The following is a 22,156-nucleotide window of genomic DNA, read 5'->3' on the forward strand; positions in this document are numbered from 1 at the left end:
TTGCCAATAAATACAATCTGAAAACAGGAAGTTTTTAAATCCGACTCGGTCAAACGGTTTAAGACTAAACTTGCTGTCCAAGCGACTCCTGTTTGAGTCCCAGCTCACCTGCTGAATTGATGCACCGATATGCAGGTGGCAGTGGGAATCGAACTGCAGATGGCCAGGCCTCAACCAAAGTTTTAGACCACTCAACCACGACAGCTGAGATTTTTTCTGGAGTTTTATCGGTAGACACGAGGACTAACATGGCACACTTGATGTATTTCCTTGATTTGTCCGCCAGGCGGCGCTTATTCCTCATTAAACTAGATGTAGTTTTGTTATTTGTCCGCCAGACGGCGCCAATTCCCCATTGATATATGGCTTCCGGGCCAGCAGAGGGCGATATGCGTGGTTGGCTCCAATCAAATCACAACAAGACGAAGAAGAAGCAGCAGCACAATAGCGGAAGATATAGATGTAATTTCTTCGTTTGTCCGCCAGACGGCACTTATTGCCCATCAAACTAGATGTAGTTTTGTTTTTTGTCCGCCAGACGGCGCAAAATCATTCCTTCTTCTTTGGTATTTAATCCATCTCCTCTCATTACAGTCAACAATTAGCGCCGTCTGGCGGACAAATTCGGGAAATACACCGATTTCACCCTGTCGCCCCCAACCTCCGGAGAGCTGTAAATTCCATTCAGTTTGCTTGCCGAGGGGCGTTTTTGTTGCCAAGAGGCTTCCGGGCCAGCAGAGGGCGATATGCGTGGTTGGCTCCAATCAAATAACAACAAGACGAAGAAGAAGCAGCAGCACAAGAGCGGAAGTATTTCCGCTGTCAACAGACCAAGTCCTCGTTGAGTAGTTTTAACTTTTTAAACTGACTTTTTGTCATTTGTCCGTGAACGTGGATGATTTAGGAGCACGATTACGATACGTTGCGCCAGTTATTTAGCACGCCTATCGGTCGCCCTCAGCTCTCAATCAGAGTGTTTGACTCGAATGTTTGTTGTGGATGTTTTCCACATTTCCCAAACTATTCACACAAATGCATCCGTGACTTTTTTCACTAACGAAAAATACTGTACGAGCTCTTCATCCGATAGAATAGCAAGCGTCTTAGTTTTTGATTCAAAGGAAGTTGCTGTACTTTAGATGTGTGAAAGAAAGTGTGCAACGTCATGAAAAATGATTCAAATGAAAAATAAACAACTTTTTCCTCATGGACAAAAGATTTTAACTTGGCACTTTTGTTTCCCCTCCCTCCCTCTTTAAGGTCGTTTTTTTGGGCTAAAAACGCCTTACTATACATGGTCGTTTTTTTTTTTTTTTTTTTTTTGGGGGGGGGGCTAAAAACGGCTTACTATACATGGTCTTTTTTTGGGGGGGGTTTGTTTGTTTTGTTTTCAGGCCAAAAATGCCTTACTGTACATGGTGGTTTTTTTTGGCCAAAAATGCCTTACTACTATACATGGTGTTTTTTTTTTGCCAAAAATGCCTTACTACTATACTTGGTCTTTTTTCAGGCCAAAGATACCTTACTATACACGGTCGGTTTATTTCAGGCCAAAAACGCCTTACCATACATGGTCGTTTTTTAGGCTAAAAACGCCCCACTGTACGTGTTTTTAAGGCTGAAAATGCCTTACTATACGTTTTTTTGGGCTAAAAACGCCATTCCATTCGATTTCGTGCCAAATGTCTTTGCGGGTGTTGGCCAGGAGAGGGCGATAAGCCCAGTGTGGTCCAAACCACCACCAACAGAAAAGAACAAGAAGAAGTCGCAGAAGAGCGGACCGTCCCACATCCGCTTCGACGAGCAACTATTTCCGCTGTCAACAAGCCAAGTCTTCGATGACTCGTTTTAACTTTAATTTTTAAATGTTTCATTTATCCGTGAATGTGGTCATGTGGGGAATTTAGGAGTACGCTTATGATACTTTGTACCAGATTTTTGGTGGGTTTGATTCGCCTGAAATCAAAGCCAGGGAGTGCATCACTCCACCATTAGTGACAGTGAAGGGCAGCACATTGATCATGTATTTTTTTTTTTGGCATATGGTACAGTGTTTTGGGGCGAAAAAAAACAAACAACAACAAAGATCAAACTGCATCTTTTGTTCACTCCTTCCTACTCTCTTGTCTTCCTGTTGACTTCTTCGGGTCGGCATAGGTGTGATTTGCACTGTTGTTCCATATAGCAGCTTTGAGTTGAATATAACGTGTCATAAATGAACTTTTCACTTTTCAGAGAGCTTTGATTCCAAAATACAACATCAGACCCATATCAGAATCATTTGGTTAAATCGCTGAAGTGCTGTAGTGTCCCCTAAACCTTGTCTGGTTGAGGGACAATAAACAATAATTATTAAATAATCATTTTCATTAATTGTTCATAATGTTGTTAAGTATCTGGTAAGATTTGTGTAAAATCAACATTGATATTCTATTTATTTATATTCTATCTTCAGATACTGCTTCTGTTCTGAGAGATTTTATCCCTTCTAGGTGAACGTGAACCAATAAACTACTCATTTTATATTTATATTTATTTTAATCCAACCGCTGACGTGCATGCATTTGTTGACTTGCTTTTATTTTGAAGGTGATGGATGCGGCTGGCTGGCAGCAGGCTACTGTCATGCACAGGAAGCGTTGACAATCGCAGTGGCGGCTCACTTGACTTCAGTGGAGTGGAGGCTGGCTTGACCGCAGTCCAATCAACCGTATAAATCCATGTGGGCCATTCGGATTATGCATCCGCTAATCTACCCGTCATGAAAAACCAACCACAGATTAAAAAAAAAAACAAGATGATGGAGTAACAAACGGACACAAGAAAAATCATCCCATCTTCAGCTTCGATGATGAGTTAAAACCAAAGCGACGAGTGTCAAGTAAGTATTTTCACAGCTGCAATGCACGCTTGCATTTTGTTTTGTGCATTGAAGAACACAGCTGTCACAGTTTAAATGAAAGGATGTGGTTGCAGCTTGTTTGAATTCTTGTTTTTTGTTGTTTTTTTTGTACACTCTTCCATGTGAATGTACTTCCATTGACGCAATGCATTTTTCCTGTAAAATGGAAATAACTAGAGATGGTAAAAACGATTTTGGGTTGAAAAGTCACTTTTTTGGTAAATATGTTTTTAAAATATTCATTTACAATATCGATGAGAAGGTTTCTTCAGCCGTCATCTGTACGTTTGAAAGGGGAGTAAAAAAAGCGATTCTCATAAAATAACAAAATCCTTCATTAAACCGGTCTGGTGGGGTGAGGTTCAATTTGGATCGTTCATACAATAACCATCTATGTGCTTTCGCTAAGATTTTAACCTCATTGTCGTCAAATGAGTGGGCGATACGACCAGTAAGACTTTAGTTCGCTGACGAAGCCTCTTGGATAGGAGGCGAAACGTCCGACACCTTCAAAAAAGTACAGATGACGGCTGAAGAAACCTTCTCATCGATGGACCACTCCTGTAAAACTGAGAGCTTACACAGACATTTACAATATATATACACAAGATATAAATACAAAGAATATACAGTAAAGTCTCGTTATATCGATATCGGATATATCGATAGTCCCGGTTATATCGATACTATTTCTATGCACGCACGGAGAAAATTACATGCAAACAGGGTCGGATATATCGATAGTCCCGGTTATATCGATATTTTTTCGGACTCCCTTGAATATCGATATAACGAGACTTTACTGTATATAAAAAAATATATACAGTTGCAAGGGATAACCAGAAGCAACTTATTCCATGCGGCATAGTGATAAACGGCAATTGGAGCATATTTCACGTACCGGACAATTCTAAGTGGTTGACTTAAATATTAAAATATGAAAAGCATGAAAGAGAGAGAAACAAAGTGATCAAAAACGGACACGATTCTAGCTTGCTGAAAAAAATGCATACACTTTGATGCTAATTTGCCTTGGACTGATTGTATTTTCATCTTTCTAAATTGTACACATTCTATCGTCTTCATTATCTTCATTATTCATCTATGTCCAATTTTTACAGTTTAACTTTCTTTTTTTAATTTATTTTATACATATATTTTTACAGGCAAATTTAATCCTCACCTAAAGCGTGAATACTTCTATTGCATGCTTTTTTTTTCCCCTCTAGCTGTCCGCCATTGGTGATGCTGTATAACATGGCCAACCTCTGCACCAGGAAGAATCCACCATGGCCTAAACTGGACATCCCAGTCATCCAGCTGACGTCTGACAACACGGCCACACAAAAGGAGGTAAATGCATAAAAGTTGTTTGGTGGCCACTTCCAGTTGACATAAACCATCAAGTTCAACATATGTTAGCTTCATGCTAACATACAGTACTGAACACAAAATGGTACAGCATTATGCATAACGAAAAAACAGGACTTGGTCATATATTCTTTATCCTCTATGAAGACCAACTCATATTCATGACAAATTTGCAGTCTTTAAACCAGCTTTGAGTGTAGCTTTACTTCATTCCTCACTCCCCCCACGAGGATGACTTGGCCAAGATGATGTTGTATTGCCAAAAAGAAACTCCAGTTTCAGTTTTTTCTTGTTTTTACACATATAATCAACACTTCACTGCCTACCTGAGAACAGACATGTCTGTAGATGATGCTTGCAAAACTCTTTAAACTTGTCTCTCAAGCTGTATGTATGTAAAGACATCCGGTGTCATTCATCGGCAACAAAATACCACAAGATGGCCAAAGCACTCAGTTAAGATAATGGCGTTTTAATTGAGAGGAGCCAGATGCGGTACTTCCCTACTACTACCAAAGTCAACTTCGCTGATTTTTGACAATCGCAGGTGGTTCTGGTCCCCATTAATAGTGAAAAATGAGGAAGTACTGTAATTATTTACAGGTAGTACCTCAATCTGGTATTTATTTTTTGTTGTTGCAGCCATTAAAACGCCAGCGCAGTGTCAGTGTGCCAGGAGCAAAGCCTCAGGTCTACCTGGCTGACTTTAAAACATCCAAAAACTACCTGAGACCCCCTTTGGAGAAAACACCCTCCTTCACATCATCCAAGAGGTTGGATGCGCATACACAGAATTGAACAAGCTCTCCAGCTGTCCTGTGTATTTGATTTGTTCACTTCTGTTTCCTCATGATTTTTTTTGACTGCCTATACAATGAGACCTCAACTTACAAACTTAATTGGTTCCCAGACAGAGTGTGTAAGGCGAAAAGTGTGTATCTAAAAAAAAAATTCCCATAGGAAACCATTAAAATGGAAATAATCCGTTCCCGGGTTTCCATAAAATATACTTTTCAACTAAATAAGCCTTAAAACTACACACAACATACCTTATTCTATGTATAATAAATGTGCTATTGTATTGTAATGAAAGAAATACACTGCATTGTATCATAAAGTCACTTTATTTACATTTGTGATGGTCATTTATGGCTTGATGCAATGGCGTTGGAGGTCGAAGGTCAAAGGGAATTGCTGTTTGGAAAGAGGCGCATTACATGAGGACTGTAATTAAAGAAATAAACTGTGCTGTAAAATAAAGTTTTATTGACCTTTTTGATGGTCGTTGATGGCTTACGGAAGGAGAGTCACCTTCCATAAGGACTGTTGGTAACTTAACCTCTGGTGCTGTTCGGTCGTGTGCTTCCGCCGAAGATCACTCCGCCAGCCGTGGTGGGTGTGTATTATGAAAATAGTGCTTATTATAAGGTTTAATTTTCATAAATTTGACGTTTGTAAGACAAAAAGTTTGTAAGATAAGGTGTTTGTAAGTTGAGGTCTCACTGTATATATTTTTTTTCTTGCTGCTTTTACTCTGCTCTCCCACTCTGATTTTCGTCTACTCTTCCCTTTCCCTCCTTTCTTCTCTGGGAATGGGACAGTGAGAAAAAAGTACACTTTGAACGAGTCAACACAATCCCCCCTAAAGGCCGACGGTGCCCCAAGAGGGCGTCCGTTATCCGAAGGCAGTCCTGCATCGCTAAAATATTGACTCGACGACGTTCGTCCATACCCAAACAGATTATCAGGTACATCGATCTTTTAATCACGTAAATGAAATATTGCATTTGTTAACTTAACTCATTTACTGCCCTTCATGATTTTATTCGGGAATTGAAAATATGATGTAGAGCGCCATTCCCAAATTTGTTCGGGTTTTTTGTTTAATGCTTGGGTGCCGATAAAGTGCTGGCCCTGGCCTTTGGCAATGTTTTTTCATTTCCACAAGGGGGAAGCATTTCCCTTTTGTCCGTGTTCGCGCTTTGTTCAAGCTTTAGCTGTTGTTAAAGCGATATATAAACTAATATGTATGTATTGAATTTTATTTTGGACAGCCACCCTCATTTCAAGCTCATATAACTCCAGATCCATGCATATAACTTAGGAATCAACACTTTTTTTTCTGATGGAAGAAGAGAATATGAGGTTTCTATTGAATATTTATGTAGTCCTAAAACTCTATTATGCGGCTCTTGGAATTCAAGTGACAATGACAAAAACCCTGGCACTGGAGTGAACACATTTTTGCACATGTCTGGCAGTGAATGAGTTAATACAATTATGAGATCATGGGGTCCCATTCAAAGTTTTTTTTAATACATCTGGGGGAAAAGTCAAATTTCTGCAAATTTCTAATGTTGCTTATGTGTGTGTGTGATTGTGCATGTGAGTGTGTGCTCGTGTGTGTCATGTCCAGGCAAGACTCGGTCGGTCCCCACCCTCTTCCTTTTCTCCTCCCTGCAAGTGTGTCATTTTTCTCTCTTTCTGTCTCTCTCTCTCTCTCACTCTCTCTCTCTCACCCCTTTAATCTTGCCCCATTCTGGAGTTCTGGCATGTAGGCATCAAAGCTCATGTTCTCACACATACACACACATTCACTATAACACACTGAGGCCGCATTCACAAGTGGGAGCGCCAAAGAGTGGAGCCCCATTGCCTTTGACAAGGAACAGAAACACAAGTCTTGTTTTCCCAGGAAGTTTGTTCCTTTTTTGGTATAGTTTTGGAGGCGTGCCAGCCGCTAATACTTTGACATACTCTTTCTCGCACATTGAGACAGAAAACATCCATGGTCGTGCACCGCTGACACAAGGTCGGAGCCTTTCGGATCATTGTGTGCTGAAAAAGTGCATCCAGCTGCTTGACATCTGGGACTTCCTCATCTCGTTGTTGAGCCTGGTTTTTGTTATTGTTCAATTTTTGATGAAATGAGGATGACCGTGGATGTATAACAGTCTGGAAAGGAAGCTAGGTAGCGCAAATCAGGACTTCAGGAATCCCCCCTTTCCGTGGATTAGATCAGTTTTTATTCATTGGATTTGCCTCAAAGCCGTTTTACAGACAGTGTGTTAGCCATGCTGCTAATGGAGGTGACATAGCTCTATATTCACGCCCCCCCGCGTAGGTATGAACCGCAGTCAGGACCCTTATTGGGGCCCTGTCAACAGGTGAGTCGCATTTGGGAAGTCATTCAATGGGTTCGGTTTCTAAAAAGTGATGACGTAAAATTGAGTGTGAATGCTCGTCTGTCTCTAATATGAGTTGTGATTGCCGACCAATCCCGAGTGATGTCTTCCTTTCATCCAAAATGACCTGTAATTTTAAAAATAATAATAATAAAATAAGATATAAGGTCAAACCTTGGTTTTCAAACGTCTTGATTCTCGCCCAATTTGGTTTTCAACCAAAAATGTCGCTTTTTTATGTTACGATATACAACCGAAATTCGGTTCTCACAAACTGAACGCACCGGAATGTGCCACTCAACTACTCTGCGCTTCCTTATATGTCACTTTCTTACATCTTACACATCCTTGTGTCGTTCCAATGTTAATGTTGATGTTAAAATTGGTGAAAACAAAACATATTACAGTTTGTTTTATAGTATTTTACAAACGACCTGCTCTATTTTTTACGTGTTTATCCAGTTTCTTCTTCTTTTCATTTCGGCTTTTCCCTTCTTCGAATCAGTGTCCTCCATCTTCAGAGGTTTGATTCACGTGTTTATCCAGTTATACTCTAAAATAGTGCTCTTAAAAAAGTTGTTTTTCTTAGAACTTTTTAGAACAGATTAAATGTTTTTAAATTGATTATAATAGAAAGTGCTGTTTCAGTTTTCAAACAAATCGGTTTTCAAACAGGTTTCTGGAACGGATTATGGTCGAAAACTGACGTATCACTGTATTTCGACGCAGTATTGAACAAACTAGATCATTTTGGTGTCTTTTGTGCTCTACATTTGCTACCCCCTCCCCCTAAATGAAAGTTAACACCAATAGTTCTAAAGTGATTCATCGGGTGTATGATGCATTTTTGTGCATATGTGTGTGTTTGTGTGCGTGTGTGTACATTCTTGTTCCGCCCCCACCGGTGCCAACCTTTATCCAGAAGACATGAAAGTGTACATAGTCTATTTTGACTAACTTATGAGTGGATGCCATGTGTACTTGTTGATGCTTGTGTGCATACCTGCTCATCTGAACACCCACAAGCAAATTTAATCCATTCGAAAAGCAAACATTCATTCACAAGGAAGTGTTTGTTTTTTGGGGCATGATGATCTTCTGGATTTTTGGTGTAATTATGGTATGGATGAGTTTTGTAAGAATCACAACCTCAGCAGTTTGATTTTTTTTTTTTAAGACTTCTCCATCCGGTGTCCTTCATGGCTGCGTGTTTATTACTGTGTGTCTTTCTTTCCAAACATTTCACCGTCATGGCCTCACAGTTAAGAGATACATAGAAGGATACAGTAATTTGGAATCTTTGTTTTTATGTGTGACTAAAATGTCTTTACAAAGTCTGGTTGTGCAAACGACAGTACGAAAAACGAAAAATCTCCTGTTGCAGAGGGACGGCAGACTGGTTTGGTGTGAGCAACGACAGTGACAGCAGCCAGCGATGGAGGAGGAAGAGCCTGCAGCATTGCAGTCATCTCTACGGAGGTCTAAAAGCTCAGGTGATGAGGGCCAGTCAGGACAACCTTTCCTTGGCCAGCACTGAGACCCCTCCTCCACTTTACGTCACGCCCCACCACCCTCGTCACCATCGCTATGGCATGCAGAGGGTAAGCCGTGGCCTGAGTATTTTTTTTTTTATCACTGCTTCAGTTTGATGGGTTGTTGAAGGCATGCAAGTAGGAAATAATGTTGTTGCTTTGAGTTGCGAGATTTTTATTTATTTTTTTAACCACTGGTCTTTCGAAAGTGAGTTATGAGAAAAACTGCCATTACTGTGTCTGTTTGACATCTAAAAAGCCAAATGTTTGCTTCAAATACTTTTTGGCTACTGAGTTTAACAGTAAAATGAAAATGAAAAAGAAAAAAAAAAACAGTTCACTGCTTTAAAATATATCACATGTACAAACACTCCCCTACTTACGAACATTCGAGTTACGAACAAAGGTACATACGCACATTTTTGAAATAACATATGTAGTATTCTCTCCAGTTGTACATATCCCTATCTTTTTAGAGCATATGTTTTTAAAGGTTTATTTTTCAGTCCAACCCAATACAGGTTACTTATACAAGCGTTAAACAGATATGTACAGCAGCTCATGTATTTTGTTTTTCTACTTTCATTCCTTTCATCTTCCTTTCATAACTTTGCTGCTGTGAAATGTAAATGTCTCCACTGAAAGACTAATAAAGGCAAATCTAATACAATATAAACCTTAGACATGTTTGTAGTAAACATGTAGTATTCTCTCCAGTTGTACATGTACATATCTTTATAGAGCATATGTTATTGAATATTTATTTTTCAGTCCAAACCGATACAGGTTACTTATACAAGCCTTAAGCATACTTATATAAACCTTAATCATACTTATAAAAGCTTTAAACATACATTCCATACAAAATATAGCACTGAAGCAACTTACGAACAAATTCACCTTACGAACGACCATTCGGAACGTATCTTGTTCGTAAGTTGGGGAGCGTCTCTATTGTATATATGTTTAACATATATTGCAAAATGCCATTGGCTAGTGAAACTGCCATTACTATTGCAGTAGTAATTTTAAAAATAAAATAAAATATTCACTATTAACAGGCTATTTAAAAAGTGACTTGTTATATTATAGCATTACAGCAACAATTTTTGGAAATTGTGCCTTCATGGGCTCCATGTGTACCTTTTAGTATTAATTTTTAAATTCTTCTGTTTGATTTTACAGTGCAAAATACCCCCCACCTCACTCTCACAGGTCGGTAGATATAATTGTTCCAAAAACTAAACCCCAAAAACCTTTGTGTCAACGCACAGATTGTGGATCCCCTGGCTCGTGGTCGCGCATTCCGTACAGTGGAAGAAGTAGATGGCTTCGGCGCGCCGACGAATAACACCAACGCCTGCACGGCTTCGTTATGCTCCTTTTCCAGTTCCCGCTCGGCCCTTAGCAGGTTGCCGCGGCGACCCAAACGGCAGTCCGTTGCCGCCATGAGCTTCAAAGCCGCCACGGCGTTGATGAAGGTGATTTGCAAAACACTTGTCGTAACACATTGCATTTGATGAAGTAGCATTTTTGTTTTCAGGGATATCTCACATATTTTATTTCCCTTCATGATCTCATTGAAAACTGTGATCATACGTAATTCATAATTCGCCCAAAAACTTCACTTCAGCATCATCTCAATACACTCTTCATATCACAGTACCGACTAACGGGAAGCCATTTTGAATCCCGCTTCAACCATTACACACAGTAGAGTGTCTAGTTCCACCCATTGAACACCTCTTTTGAATACTTGGCTGATACTCCCTGCGGTTAAGTATATTGAAATCACTGCAATGAATCAAAGCAATATTTTCTGTTTGTTTGTTTCCTCGGGGGGAAAAAAGTGTTTTCTCAATATGCATCCACCTGCTATGTTAGAATTATCTCACAGTAAAGCAGAAATCATAGGGTTACTTAATTATCTCATTCACTGCCATTCACAAATGTATTAGAGAATTGAAAATATGACAGAGCGCTATTCCTGAATTTGTTTGGCTTTTGTTTTTGTTTTTTTCTTGGGTGCTGATAAAGCGCTGGCGAGGCCTCTGGAAATGATTTTTGCCTTCCACAAGGGGGCGGCATTTCCCTTTTTCCGTGTTAGCGCTTTGTTCCAGCTTCGGCTGTTGTTAAAGCGCTATATAAACCAATATGTATCGCATTGTATTTTGGACAGCCGCCCTCATTTCAAGCTCATATAACTCCAGATCCCTATAATTTCTGAATTAACTTTTTTTTATGAAGTAAGAAGACAGTTTGATGTTTCTAACACTGCATTGAATGTTTATGTAGTCCCAAAACTCCATATTCTGTGGGTCCTGGAATATGAGTGAAAATTACAAAAACCCTGGCACTGGAGTGGACACAGTTTTGCACATCGTCTGGCAGTGAATGAGTTAACAGACAAACATTTTAAAGAGCTGGATGGATGTTCACAGAGTGCATCATCAGAGAAGATGGTCCACAATAACGCACGGAAATATTCCGAAGCGCGCCGCTAATCCAGTGGCGCATTGAACAATATACTACTGTATATTCTGTGCATACAGGGTCGTGCATTAGGCGAAAACGGCGTAGGACGCTATCGCAAGCGCAGTTTCCTGCCCTCGAGTTTTTTTGAAGATGACACTCTGGATTTCCCTGATGATCTGGACACATCGTTCTTCACTGGGGTGAGCACTGTCCCAACCCCACATCCTCCCCAAGAAAAATCCATCCTCATTAGGACAATTGTCAGAAAGTTAGTCTTGGGTTGTGTACTTTAGGAGGGTTTACCAGATGAGCTCTCCAGTTATGCGGATGAAGTTTTTGAGACGGCATCGGAGGCCGCACGCCATCAACCAGATGAGGGCGCGCTCACGGGGAGTGCGCTGGATAGGAACGAACTGGAGAGGAGTCACCTGATGCTGTGAGTGATCCTCTTATGGTGACAATGTCAACTGGGAATGCATTGAATAAGAAATCAAGAAAATACAATGTCGATGAATGAATGCCACTCGTATTTGCAGGCCTTTAGAGCGAGGATGGCGCAAAGCAAAAGACGGCTCACTCGTCCAACCCATGGCGAGCGCCAATCGAGAAGTGGTGAGTCGACAACGTGGGCAAAGGATCGTATTGCCCGTCCAGAAGTTGTTCACCCAAGAGAAGAGGCCTTACGGGCTCGGAATGGTCGGCCGTCTTACCAACCGGACGTACCGGAAGCGCATAGATAGCTTTGTCAAGAGACAGATTGAAGATATGGATGATCACAGGTAGGAAATGGTGTTTTCTGCAGGTAACGGCAGTACTCAAACTGTGTATTGAAGTCCAGAGTCGTCAGGGCCTGCAAGGCCTTCTCTGCTGGCCTTAGAATACAGTATCTGAATGACAGACTAACGTGAAGTATATTTTGTCCTAGCCAATCAGAGAATCACGTACCCGTTAGCGATAAGCGCATACTGGCCAGAGCTAGCACATTGTATCCGTAGCGAGCTGCATAAGCAAATATATTGCTGTGTCGATTTAATTGCGGTTTTGTCTACCCACAATGGCTGAAGGAGGAGAAGAAATGGATTTGGTTGCAGATATATTGTTAACGCCATTTTCAAGACGGCCTTTTCAAGAATAGATGGACACCTTTAAGGTTGGACAGCTACAAAGCTAGCAAAAATAGCAAAGAATATTGCAATTTTATGAGTTTATCGTGAATCCACACGTTCATAGTAAAAATTTGAGCAGTTTAATGTCAGTATTTCTTAAGTTGTGTCAAGTCACAAGTTATTTCCTAACCAACGGTACCCTCTTGTGGATTTGTAGTAATATCACTCCACACTCGCAGCACGGCCCGCCACTGTTGAAGTCGAAGTATGTATCGTATGTTCACAACCAATATGGCGCACCATATTAAAAAAGGTGTGTCAGTTGTGGGTGATGTTTAACATAAACATGCATTACGTGAGGCAGCCATGTTTTAAAGCTAGCTTAAAATATATGGTAGCATCTACCTGAGCATATGTTTTTTTTTAAGTAAACGGAGTATACGTACGTGAGTTTGGTTGTACTTTATCCAAGTATCATCGATGTATTCATAATAAAATAATGAAAATAACCAATCCTCATCCACAACTAAGCAATTTTACACTAAAAAACCTCAAGTCCACGTCATTGTCAAAGTCAACCTTGACAAGGTTACATTTTCAAATGTAAATAGTAAAAGTAAATATTTGTGAGAATACAGAAAAAAAATCCCTTTACCCACTTGTATTTATACTTTACCTCCCACCATTGACTGATCTTCTGCTGTTGTCATCACCCAGGCCTTTCTTCAGCTACTGGATCACATTCGTCCATCTTCTCATCACCATGTTGGCTGTCGGCATCCACGGCATCGCTCCCGTGGGCTTCTCACAACATGAAACTGTGGATTCTGTCAGTAACATGTTTGCGCCGTTGTTGTCAATGCATTCAGGATTTTTTTAAAAAGTGTAATTCGGCTTTTTAGGTGTTAAGGAGCAAAGGTGTGTACGAAAATGTGAAATTTGTGCAACAACAAAATTTCTGGATTGGTCCAAGCTCGGTGAGTACTTTCAGTATATAAACAATGTTAAAAAAAATTATGAAACATTTTAATTGGACGGAAGAGCATTAAGGTCAGGTTGAAATGTATATATTTTTTAGAGATGAGGTATTATTATGAGAATTAAACTTGTAAATTTGCTTGATTTAAAGTCCCGAATTTGTCATGAAATATAAATCTAGCAACTTTGTGAGTTTGAATCTAGCAAATTTTTGACTTTTTCTCTCAGAATAACACCCCATCTCAAAATATATATATATAGTGAGACCTCAATTTACGAACTTAATTGGTCTTAAGTCTTAAGTCGAAGGTCGAAAGTCTTAAGTCGAAAAGTGTGTATCTCAAAAAAAAATTCCCATAGGAAACCATTAAAATGGGAATAATCCGTTCCCGGGTTTCCATAAAATATACTTTTCAACTAAATAAGCCTTAAAACTACACACAACATACCTTATTCTATGTATAATAAATGTGCTATTGTATTGTAATGAAAGTAATACACTGCATTGTATCATAAAGTCACTTTATTTACATTTGTGATGGTCATTTATGGCTTGATGGAATGGTGTTGGAGGTCGAAGGTCAAGGGGAATTGCTGTTTGGAAAGAGAGGCGCATTACACGAGGACTAATTAAAGAAATAAACTGTGCTGTAAAATAAAGTTTTATTGACCTTTTTGATGGTCGTTGATGGCTTATGGAAGGAGAGTCACCTTCCATAAGGACTGTTGGTAACTTAACCTCTGGTGCTGTTCGGCCAGCCGTGGTGGGTGTGTATTATGAAAATAGTGCTTATTATAAGGTTTAATTTTCATAAATTTGACGTTTGTAAGATGAAAAGTTTGTAAGTTGAGGTATTTGTAAGTTGAGGTCTCACTGTATATATTTCAACCTGGCCCTAATGCTCTTTCATATAATTGTATAGGAAGTCATTCATATGAAAATTTTGATCCACTGAAATTATGGTGCAGCAACAAAGAACAAATGATTATTATGAATGTTACGTACAAAAATGTACAATTTACAACAGCAGGCATATGATCATGTGATTTGTTAAATTTTTGTATTTTATTTTTTTCTGCAAGGAGACGCTGATCCACCTGGGAGCCAAATTTTCCCCCTGCATGCGTCAAGATCGAGAGATTCGCAAACTCGTGCAGGAGAAGAGGGTCAAAGAGAGAGAATCGGGCTGCTGCGTGAGGAACGATCGATCGGGGTGTTTGCAGACTTTGCAAGAGGAGTGCTCGGTCAGTTTAGAAATAGCCCACCTGAAACATTGAACAGTACTCTTCATATTGTTTTTTCGCTTTTAGACCACTTTGGCATTGTGGGTAAAGTGGCCTCAGCACCCCAGCGCTCCTTCTTTGAATGGTAAATTACGTCAATATGGCGCCGTTTGCCATCAGGATCCCAGGTAAAATCAAATTGGTGTGTATGGAATTCAAAACCGTGTCATGTTTTTGCCCGGGATGAAGACAACGAGATGTTTCACTCACTTCCCTTCCCCGTGTAATTTGTAGCATTTGTCAGGAGCCTGCCTCTGTTTCGCCTCACGAGTGGCCTGAAGACATCACCCAGTGGCCGGTGAGTAGAACGTGTGAAAAAAATGAATGTGCTGAATCATTTAGTTCACAGATGTCAAAGTCAAGGCCCGCGGGCCAAATCCGGCCCGCCACACCATTTTTTTCGGCCCGCGAAAGCAAATCAACCTTGTTAAATTCCATGATGATTGCTAAAATCTGAGCCAAAATTTCATATTTTTGGATGTCAACCACAATAAAAGTCATTATTCTTGACTTCAGATTTGAAAACGAGTTATTCATTAATTTGCTGTGTGCTCTATATGTAATATTTGAAGGGATTTAAACATTCTAATGGGTTCCCCAAATTCATAACGGCCCTCGAGAGGAAACCATAACTACAATGTGGCCCGCGGCAAAAAAATGACTTTGACACCCCTGATTTAGTGAATGAATGAATGAATGCATGAATGCATGCATGAATGAATGCATGAATGAATGAATGAATGAACACATGAATGAATACATGAATGAATACATGAATCCATGAATGAATATATATATATAAATGAATATATGAATAACTATATAATTACATAAATAAATGAACAAATACACAAACAAATACACGAACAAATACACGAACAAATACACGAACAAATACACGAATAAATACACGAATAAATAAATAGATAAATAAGGAGACAAATAAATACATGAAAAAATAAGTAAATACACTCATATAAATTAAAAATAAATATGAATACATAAATAAATACACAAATGCATAAATGCATAAATAGATAAATAGATATATGGATAAATGGATAAATAGGTACACAAATACATGTAGGTACACAAACGGGTACACAGACGGGTACACAAACAGATACACAAACAAGTGAATAAATCAGGGAATAAATGAATACATGACTACATGAATAAATAGATTAATCCATTTTTTATAAAAAGCTTTCCATCCACCCATTCATTTTCTAAGTGACATTCAAAAATTCTGACAGTCTAGTAATTTTTTATTTAGTTTATAACAAAAATATTACAACCATCCAAAGTGTTCATGAAAAATATGAATGAGTATTTATTCCTTAAAACCTAATGTAAGCCACTATAACTATATACACTATATATTCCCCTCAGGTTAACATTGTACAGGTACTTAAAAATTTAGGATGACATGCAAATGACAACAATCTACTTGTCATCTACTTTTATGTGTGACCTGCAGATTTGCACACGCTACAGTTTTGTGAACCACACCAATCTTCCTCACATAGATTGTGCCATCACAGGCCGGCCCTGCTGCATCGGAACCAAAGGCCGGTAAGGATCAAATGTCAAATTTTACAATTCCAGCTTGGATGAAGCTTCTTAATCTATGTTTCAGGGGAAAAAATGATGAATTGTCTGTTTAATATGTGTTGTATTCTGTTTTGTAGATGTGAAATTACTTCCAGAGAGTACTGTGACTTCATGCATGGCTACTTCCATGAAGAAGCCACTCTCTGTTCACAGGTAGACTTCACGCGTGGACACATTTGGATTCAGATTTCTTCCAGCGTGTTTTAAAGCAACAACGTGACATAATTTGAACCAAAAGTGACACTTTGGATGCTGCACTTCTTGTAGTAGTAATGCGGTGTGACCTTTGTTTCCATGGTAACACCAGATCAGTTTCAATTGTTTATTGTGTTTATTTAGGATATAGAGTACTGTATTTTGATAAAGACATACTGTTTTTCAGCAATATATGCCCAGAACATTTTTTATATTATTATTATTATTATTAGTAGTAGTAGTAATAATTATTATTGATAATGATAATACTACTAATAATAATATTACTCATAATAATACAAATACTACTGCTACTACTACTACTATTACTACTACTAGTAATAATAATAATCATAATCATAATAATAATGGTAATGATAATACTACTAATAATATTAATACTCATAATAATACTACTACTTCTACTACTACTACTACTAATAATAATAATAATAATAATGGTAATGATAATACTACTAATAATAATAATACTCATAATACTACTACTACTAATAATAATAATAGTATTATTATTCTTATTATTCTTATTCTTATTCTTATTCTTATTCTTATTCTTATTCTTATTCTTATTCTTGTTGTTATTATTATTATATTTTCATGGGTATGTATTGCTGAAACAATGATAATATGGTAAAAATACAAATAATATATGCTATTAATAATAATAATAATAATAATAATAATATAAATAAAGATGATGATGATGATGATCATAATAATAATGACCACTGGGTGTCAGTGTTTGTTTTTGAAACTATGTCAGTAGTTATCCATATATCGTCGATAACAATCTTAGATTTCATGTGTCCAGCAGCCCATTGGTCATCGCTAATTGAATACATTTTTAATGGCATAAAACGAAGTCAGACAATTGCATTTTAATAGTTTAGAGTGTAGCACTCCATTCTATGCATGAAAGCTAATAGGGTCAAGAAATATGTTTCGGTGTATGATTGTAAATGGACCTTAACCTTAGTTTTTTTTTTCCATACCTGTACAGTATACAGTAGTATGATGTGGATATTGCATGCCATTCATTTTTCTGCTCTAGGTGGCTTGCATGGATGACGTGTGTGGCCTCCTGCCTTTTCTCAACCCTGAGGTCCCGGACCAGTTTTCCCGATTGTGGCTGTCCCTCTTCCTTCACGCTGGGTGACCTTTCATCTCATTTAGTTCAAGCTTTTTAAAATAACATGTGTGAGAGCAATTCTGTGTATATGCTGTTTTTGTCATCTGTCTGCAGGATTCTTCACTGCCTGGTGTCAGCATTGTTCCAAATGACAGTTCTTCGAGATCTGGAAAAGCTAGCTGGCTGGCTACGGATCTCCATCATCTACATGCTAAGTGGCATCACAGGCAACCTGGCGTCGGCTATTTTTCTGCCTTACAGAGCGGAGGTACAGGAAATGATATGTGATACAAACTGTCATGAGGCAATGGATAGCGAACACACTGAACCGGTTTCCAGCAGGGCGCACGTTTTAAACAAAACAACAAAAAAAAGAGTTAAAATAAGTAATAATATAGTATGTAATAGTAAAAATAAATACTGAAGTTTAAATTCTCCGGTTCTCTTAATAGTTTGAAGTAAAGTTCAGTTGTATTTCACTAAAATTTACCATAAATGTGATTTCTAGTAAACGAAAAAAGTAGACTACACTACACATCTATTTAAAAATATATCTGTATCCAGATGATTTTATTCTGTGGAGCCATCTGACAAAATAAAATAGAATGAGTACAAGGCACCATTAAAAAAAAAAAAAAATCAGCATTATCTAACTCTCCATCTCTTTCATTTAGGTCGGTCCAGCAGGCAGCCAATTTGGCATCCTGGCATGTCTCTTTGTGGAGCTCTTACAGAGCTGGCAGATTCTTGAGCGACCATGGCGGGCGTTTGGAAAGCTCTTTGCCATCTCTGTTTTCTTCTTCTCCTTTGGTTTTCTGCCTTGGATTGACAACTTTGCCCACGTCAGCGGTTTTGTCTCGGGATTCTTCTTATCATTTGCCTTCTTGCCGTACATCAGGTATGTATGTAGCTTTTGCATTGATAGATGCTAAAATCTAAACGTTCAACACGTATCACCAACCTTTACCAATTTATAAATAAATAAAGAAATACATAATTTCCTGGGCATATATTACTGAAAAACAATAACATGATATAAATAGAAATAATATATTATATAAATAATACTAAGAATATTCATACTAATAATAATAATAATTATACTACTACTACTACTACTACTACTACTATTACTACTACTACTACTACTACTACTACTACTACTACTAATAATAATAATAATAATACATTCAATTTATAAGCACCTTTCATAACTCAAAACACAAATAAATACACAAATACATAAACATAAATAAATAAACAAACACCTGAATAAATATAAGTATAAATGAACACACGAAAAAATAAATACAATAAATAAACACATGAATAATTATAAATAAATAATAAATAAATTAAATAAATAAATTAATAAATTAATACATTAATTAAATAAATAAATATAATAATTAAACACATACAGAAATAAATATCATAATAAATAAATGCATCAATAAATAATTACACCAATAAATACATTAATATTATTATTATTATTATTATTATTATTATTATTATTATTATTAACACATTAAATGTATAAGCACCTTTCAAAACTTTCAATACACAAATAAATACACAAATATGTAAAAAAATTAATATATAAACAGAAATACATAAAAACACAGAAATACATAAAAACTAAACCAATTGATAAACGAATAAACAAATAAATACAAATAAATAAATTAAAGCAATAACTAAAATAAATAAATACATTAAATAAATAAATATTTGCCATTTTCTGCTGTTTCAGTTTTGGCCGCTCAGACATGTACCGCAAGAGGGTCCAGATCTGTGTATTCCTGCTGGTTTTCATAGCTCTGCTCTCCTCCCTGGCCGTCCTCTTCTACGTTTACCCCGTGAAGTGCGACTGGTGCGAGTACCTCACTTGCATCCCCATCACGGACAAGTTCTGTGAGAAATATGACCTGAACGCAAACCTCCTTTGACTCGCGCTGGATTAACCGCGGGTTTGCGGGGACACTGATTATGCCTTGGCATTGAAAAATGAAGAGATTCAAGTACAAAAATTAGACATTTTTTTGCAAGGTCTTACCACTCTGTGTCGCATAAAACAAAAAAAAAAATCAACCCAAAGGCTTTGAAGCACCATGTTTACATGAAATAATTTACATACCTGTTTTGACCGATGACTCAATTCTTCTTTTATATTATTTGTACATGCAGTGCTTGTCATGCCTGGTTTGAATCATTATGATCAAAAATAGCACAAGTATTGAAGAAGACATATATGAACATTGTAAATTAGGACTTTTTGCACATATTTTTCAATAAAAAAAGTATATTTCTATATACAAGAGAACCATAGAAAATATTATTCTTCAATAGTCAAACCGATATACCATCGCTCCAATATAAAACTGATTCTACAGCACCCCTTACTGCCAAAATTTAGTATTACTACATGTGCCCCCCCCCCTGACTACTGCAAGTACTCTCTTGCATGAAAACGACCCTCAAAGAAGGCAGAAAACTAATTTTTATGCATTTTTCCCCCCAGAAAAATATATCCCTGAAAATGTGATCCTATCATTTCAATTCAGCAATAAATTGTCGGTCTTGAGATCTGGGCGTTGACAATCTGAATAAGCTGGAGCGCAGGTGTCAAAGTTAAGGCTTGGGGGCCAGATCTGGTCCACCACATCATTTTATTTGGCCCTCAAAAGCAAATCAGTCTAATTAAATTGTATTATACTTGCTAAAGTTCGAACCAAAATTTCACATTTTATTTAAACCACAATAACAGTCATTATTTTTTACTTCAGATTTGAAAATTCATTAATTTGTTGTGCGCTCTATATGTAATATATGGAGGAGTTGAAACATTCGAATGGTTTGTACCCCAAATTCATAATGGCCCCTGAGAGGAAATTGTAACTACAATGTGTAAATAAACACGTAATACATAAATAAATGAATGAATAAATAAATAAATAAATATTGAAAAACACGTGTTTTCATTCTATCAATAAGGAAAAGATGACCGGGAGCATTGCAATGTTCAATAAGTTTAATAAAACCAGCAGACATGTTTTTTTTGTATTGTATTTAATGTGTCGCATATTATTGACACTATTCCCAATACCTTGAACTGACAATCCATTCTAATAATAATTTCTCATCAATCATGCAACCTTAAAGGGAACATTAAAAATCAAATATAAAGGTTAAAGTTTAAACAAGCATACTATGAGCTCAGCAAATATTGTCATCAGAAAACCCCCTGACTCATCACCACAAACGCTATGTGAAAATTTGATAAAGTCATTGGCATGCAAACGTGTGCTCATTAACGTCAGGTCATGAGAGCTTTGGAACAGTATCAGGGCCCCGCCGTGTGTCTCACACCCCCCTGTGCAGCTTTGGCAGATAGCAACTTCAAAAATGTTATCTTTGAAAACCTGTCTTGCAAAAAAAAAAAATAGGTTACTCAGCACTAGTCTTGCAGTCTGTGTGTATTATTTGACTTCAATGAGAAAGTAAGCTAGAAGTACGACTTGAAACTACTTCCAAATGTATGCAAATGCTTTGTATTTTTTTCACTATTACTTCCAAATAGCAACTTCAAACTGATGTTTTGTGTGAATGGCTCCCTATGTATGCAGTGTTTTAAAAAAGTATACACCCCATTATCATTTTTATGTCATGAAACAAGTCCAATAATATTTTCCAGCATTCATTTGAACTAGTAACCATTACAACTCAATACTTTTTTTGGAGTGGAGTTGGGGGGTGTACACTCACATCCGGGATATGGTTGTGTTGAATTGGATTAGCCTTTATTAGTCTCACAATGGAGAAATTTACATTTCACAGCTGCAACGTTATGGAAGGAAGAGGAAAGGAAGAAGTAGAAAAACAAAATACAGTAAAGGCAGCCACTCTCAAGGTGCCATCTTGAAGTCAAAACAACAACAAAACCTAAAGAAAAGCAGCTAGTTCAAAAAAAAACAAAAAGAAGAAGTAGAAAAACAAAATACAGGAGCTGCTGTAAAGGCAGTCACTCTCGAGGCGCCATCTTGAAGTCAAAAGAACAAAAAAAAATGACAACACAAAGACACAGCCATTCACTCTGAAGCACTTTCTGGACCCTCTGTTGTATGAAGCAGTCCTCGATGAAACAGGAGAGGATAAAAGCCTCATTTTCACTAGTGGATCGGGGACGTCATGGTGAAAATGTGCACGTCTGCTACAAGCTAAATGTTGAAGTCAAACACTAAGTTGTCACATCCATTGACGAAATAGATTGTCTCACATCTCCTGTCCCACGTAAATCCGCTTCAATTCCAAGCGGTGACAGTTGCATATATGCATCGGCGCTCTGCACTAACGCTCCTTTC

General features: G+C 37.7%; 1 protein-coding gene across 5 annotated transcripts; it reads left to right on the forward strand.

Annotated features, from left to right (window-relative positions):
- Positions 1–1,804: 1,804 nt before the first annotated feature.
- On the forward strand, positions 1,805–22,121 carry rhbdf1b (rhomboid 5 homolog 1b (Drosophila)). 5 transcript variants are annotated; one of them, XM_089015390.1, is made up of 21 exons: positions 1,805–1,941; positions 2,590–2,881; positions 4,132–4,255; positions 4,916–5,046; positions 5,875–6,021; positions 8,843–9,059; positions 10,265–10,471; positions 11,543–11,665; positions 11,759–11,901; positions 12,002–12,244; positions 13,289–13,400; positions 13,474–13,548; positions 14,633–14,794; positions 14,861–14,961; positions 15,068–15,131; positions 16,314–16,408; positions 16,525–16,600; positions 17,715–17,815; positions 17,907–18,060; positions 18,467–18,690; positions 19,549–22,121. In XM_089015390.1, the coding sequence occupies exons 3-21, from the start codon at positions 4,148–4,150 to the stop codon at positions 19,742–19,744; spliced, it is 2,679 nt and encodes an 892-aa protein (XP_088871516.1). In that variant the 5' UTR covers positions 1,805–1,941; positions 2,590–2,881; positions 4,132–4,147; the 3' UTR covers positions 19,745–22,121. The 5 variants fall into 5 exon arrangements, with proteins under 5 accessions (XP_088871516.1, XP_088871517.1, XP_088871515.1 ...); XM_089015391.1 differs by having other exon boundaries at positions 1,807–2,157; positions 14,636–14,794; XM_089015389.1 differs by having other exon boundaries at positions 1,808–2,157.
- The last annotated feature ends 35 nt before the right edge of the window (positions 22,122–22,156 follow it).

This window comes from Hippocampus bargibanti, linkage group LG15 (genome assembly GCF_051943395.1).
Source record: "Hippocampus bargibanti isolate YZ-2025 linkage group LG15, ASM5194339v1, whole genome shotgun sequence".
NCBI lineage: Eukaryota > Metazoa > Chordata > Actinopteri > Syngnathiformes > Syngnathidae > Hippocampus > Hippocampus bargibanti.

Excerpts from the sequence above, each read along its gene's own strand:
- rhbdf1b (XM_089015390.1), top strand. The coding sequence starts at position 4,148 with ATGCTGTATAACATGGCCAACCTCTGCACCAGGAAGAATCCACCATGG. Across the intron at positions 11,666-11,758 it reads ACACATCGTTCTTCACTGGG|GAGGGTTTACCAGATGAGCT; the intron begins GTGAGCACTGTC and ends TGTGTACTTTAG. Across the intron at positions 15,132-16,313 it reads AAGACATCACCCAGTGGCCG|ATTTGCACACGCTACAGTTT; the intron begins GTGAGTAGAACG and ends TGTGACCTGCAG.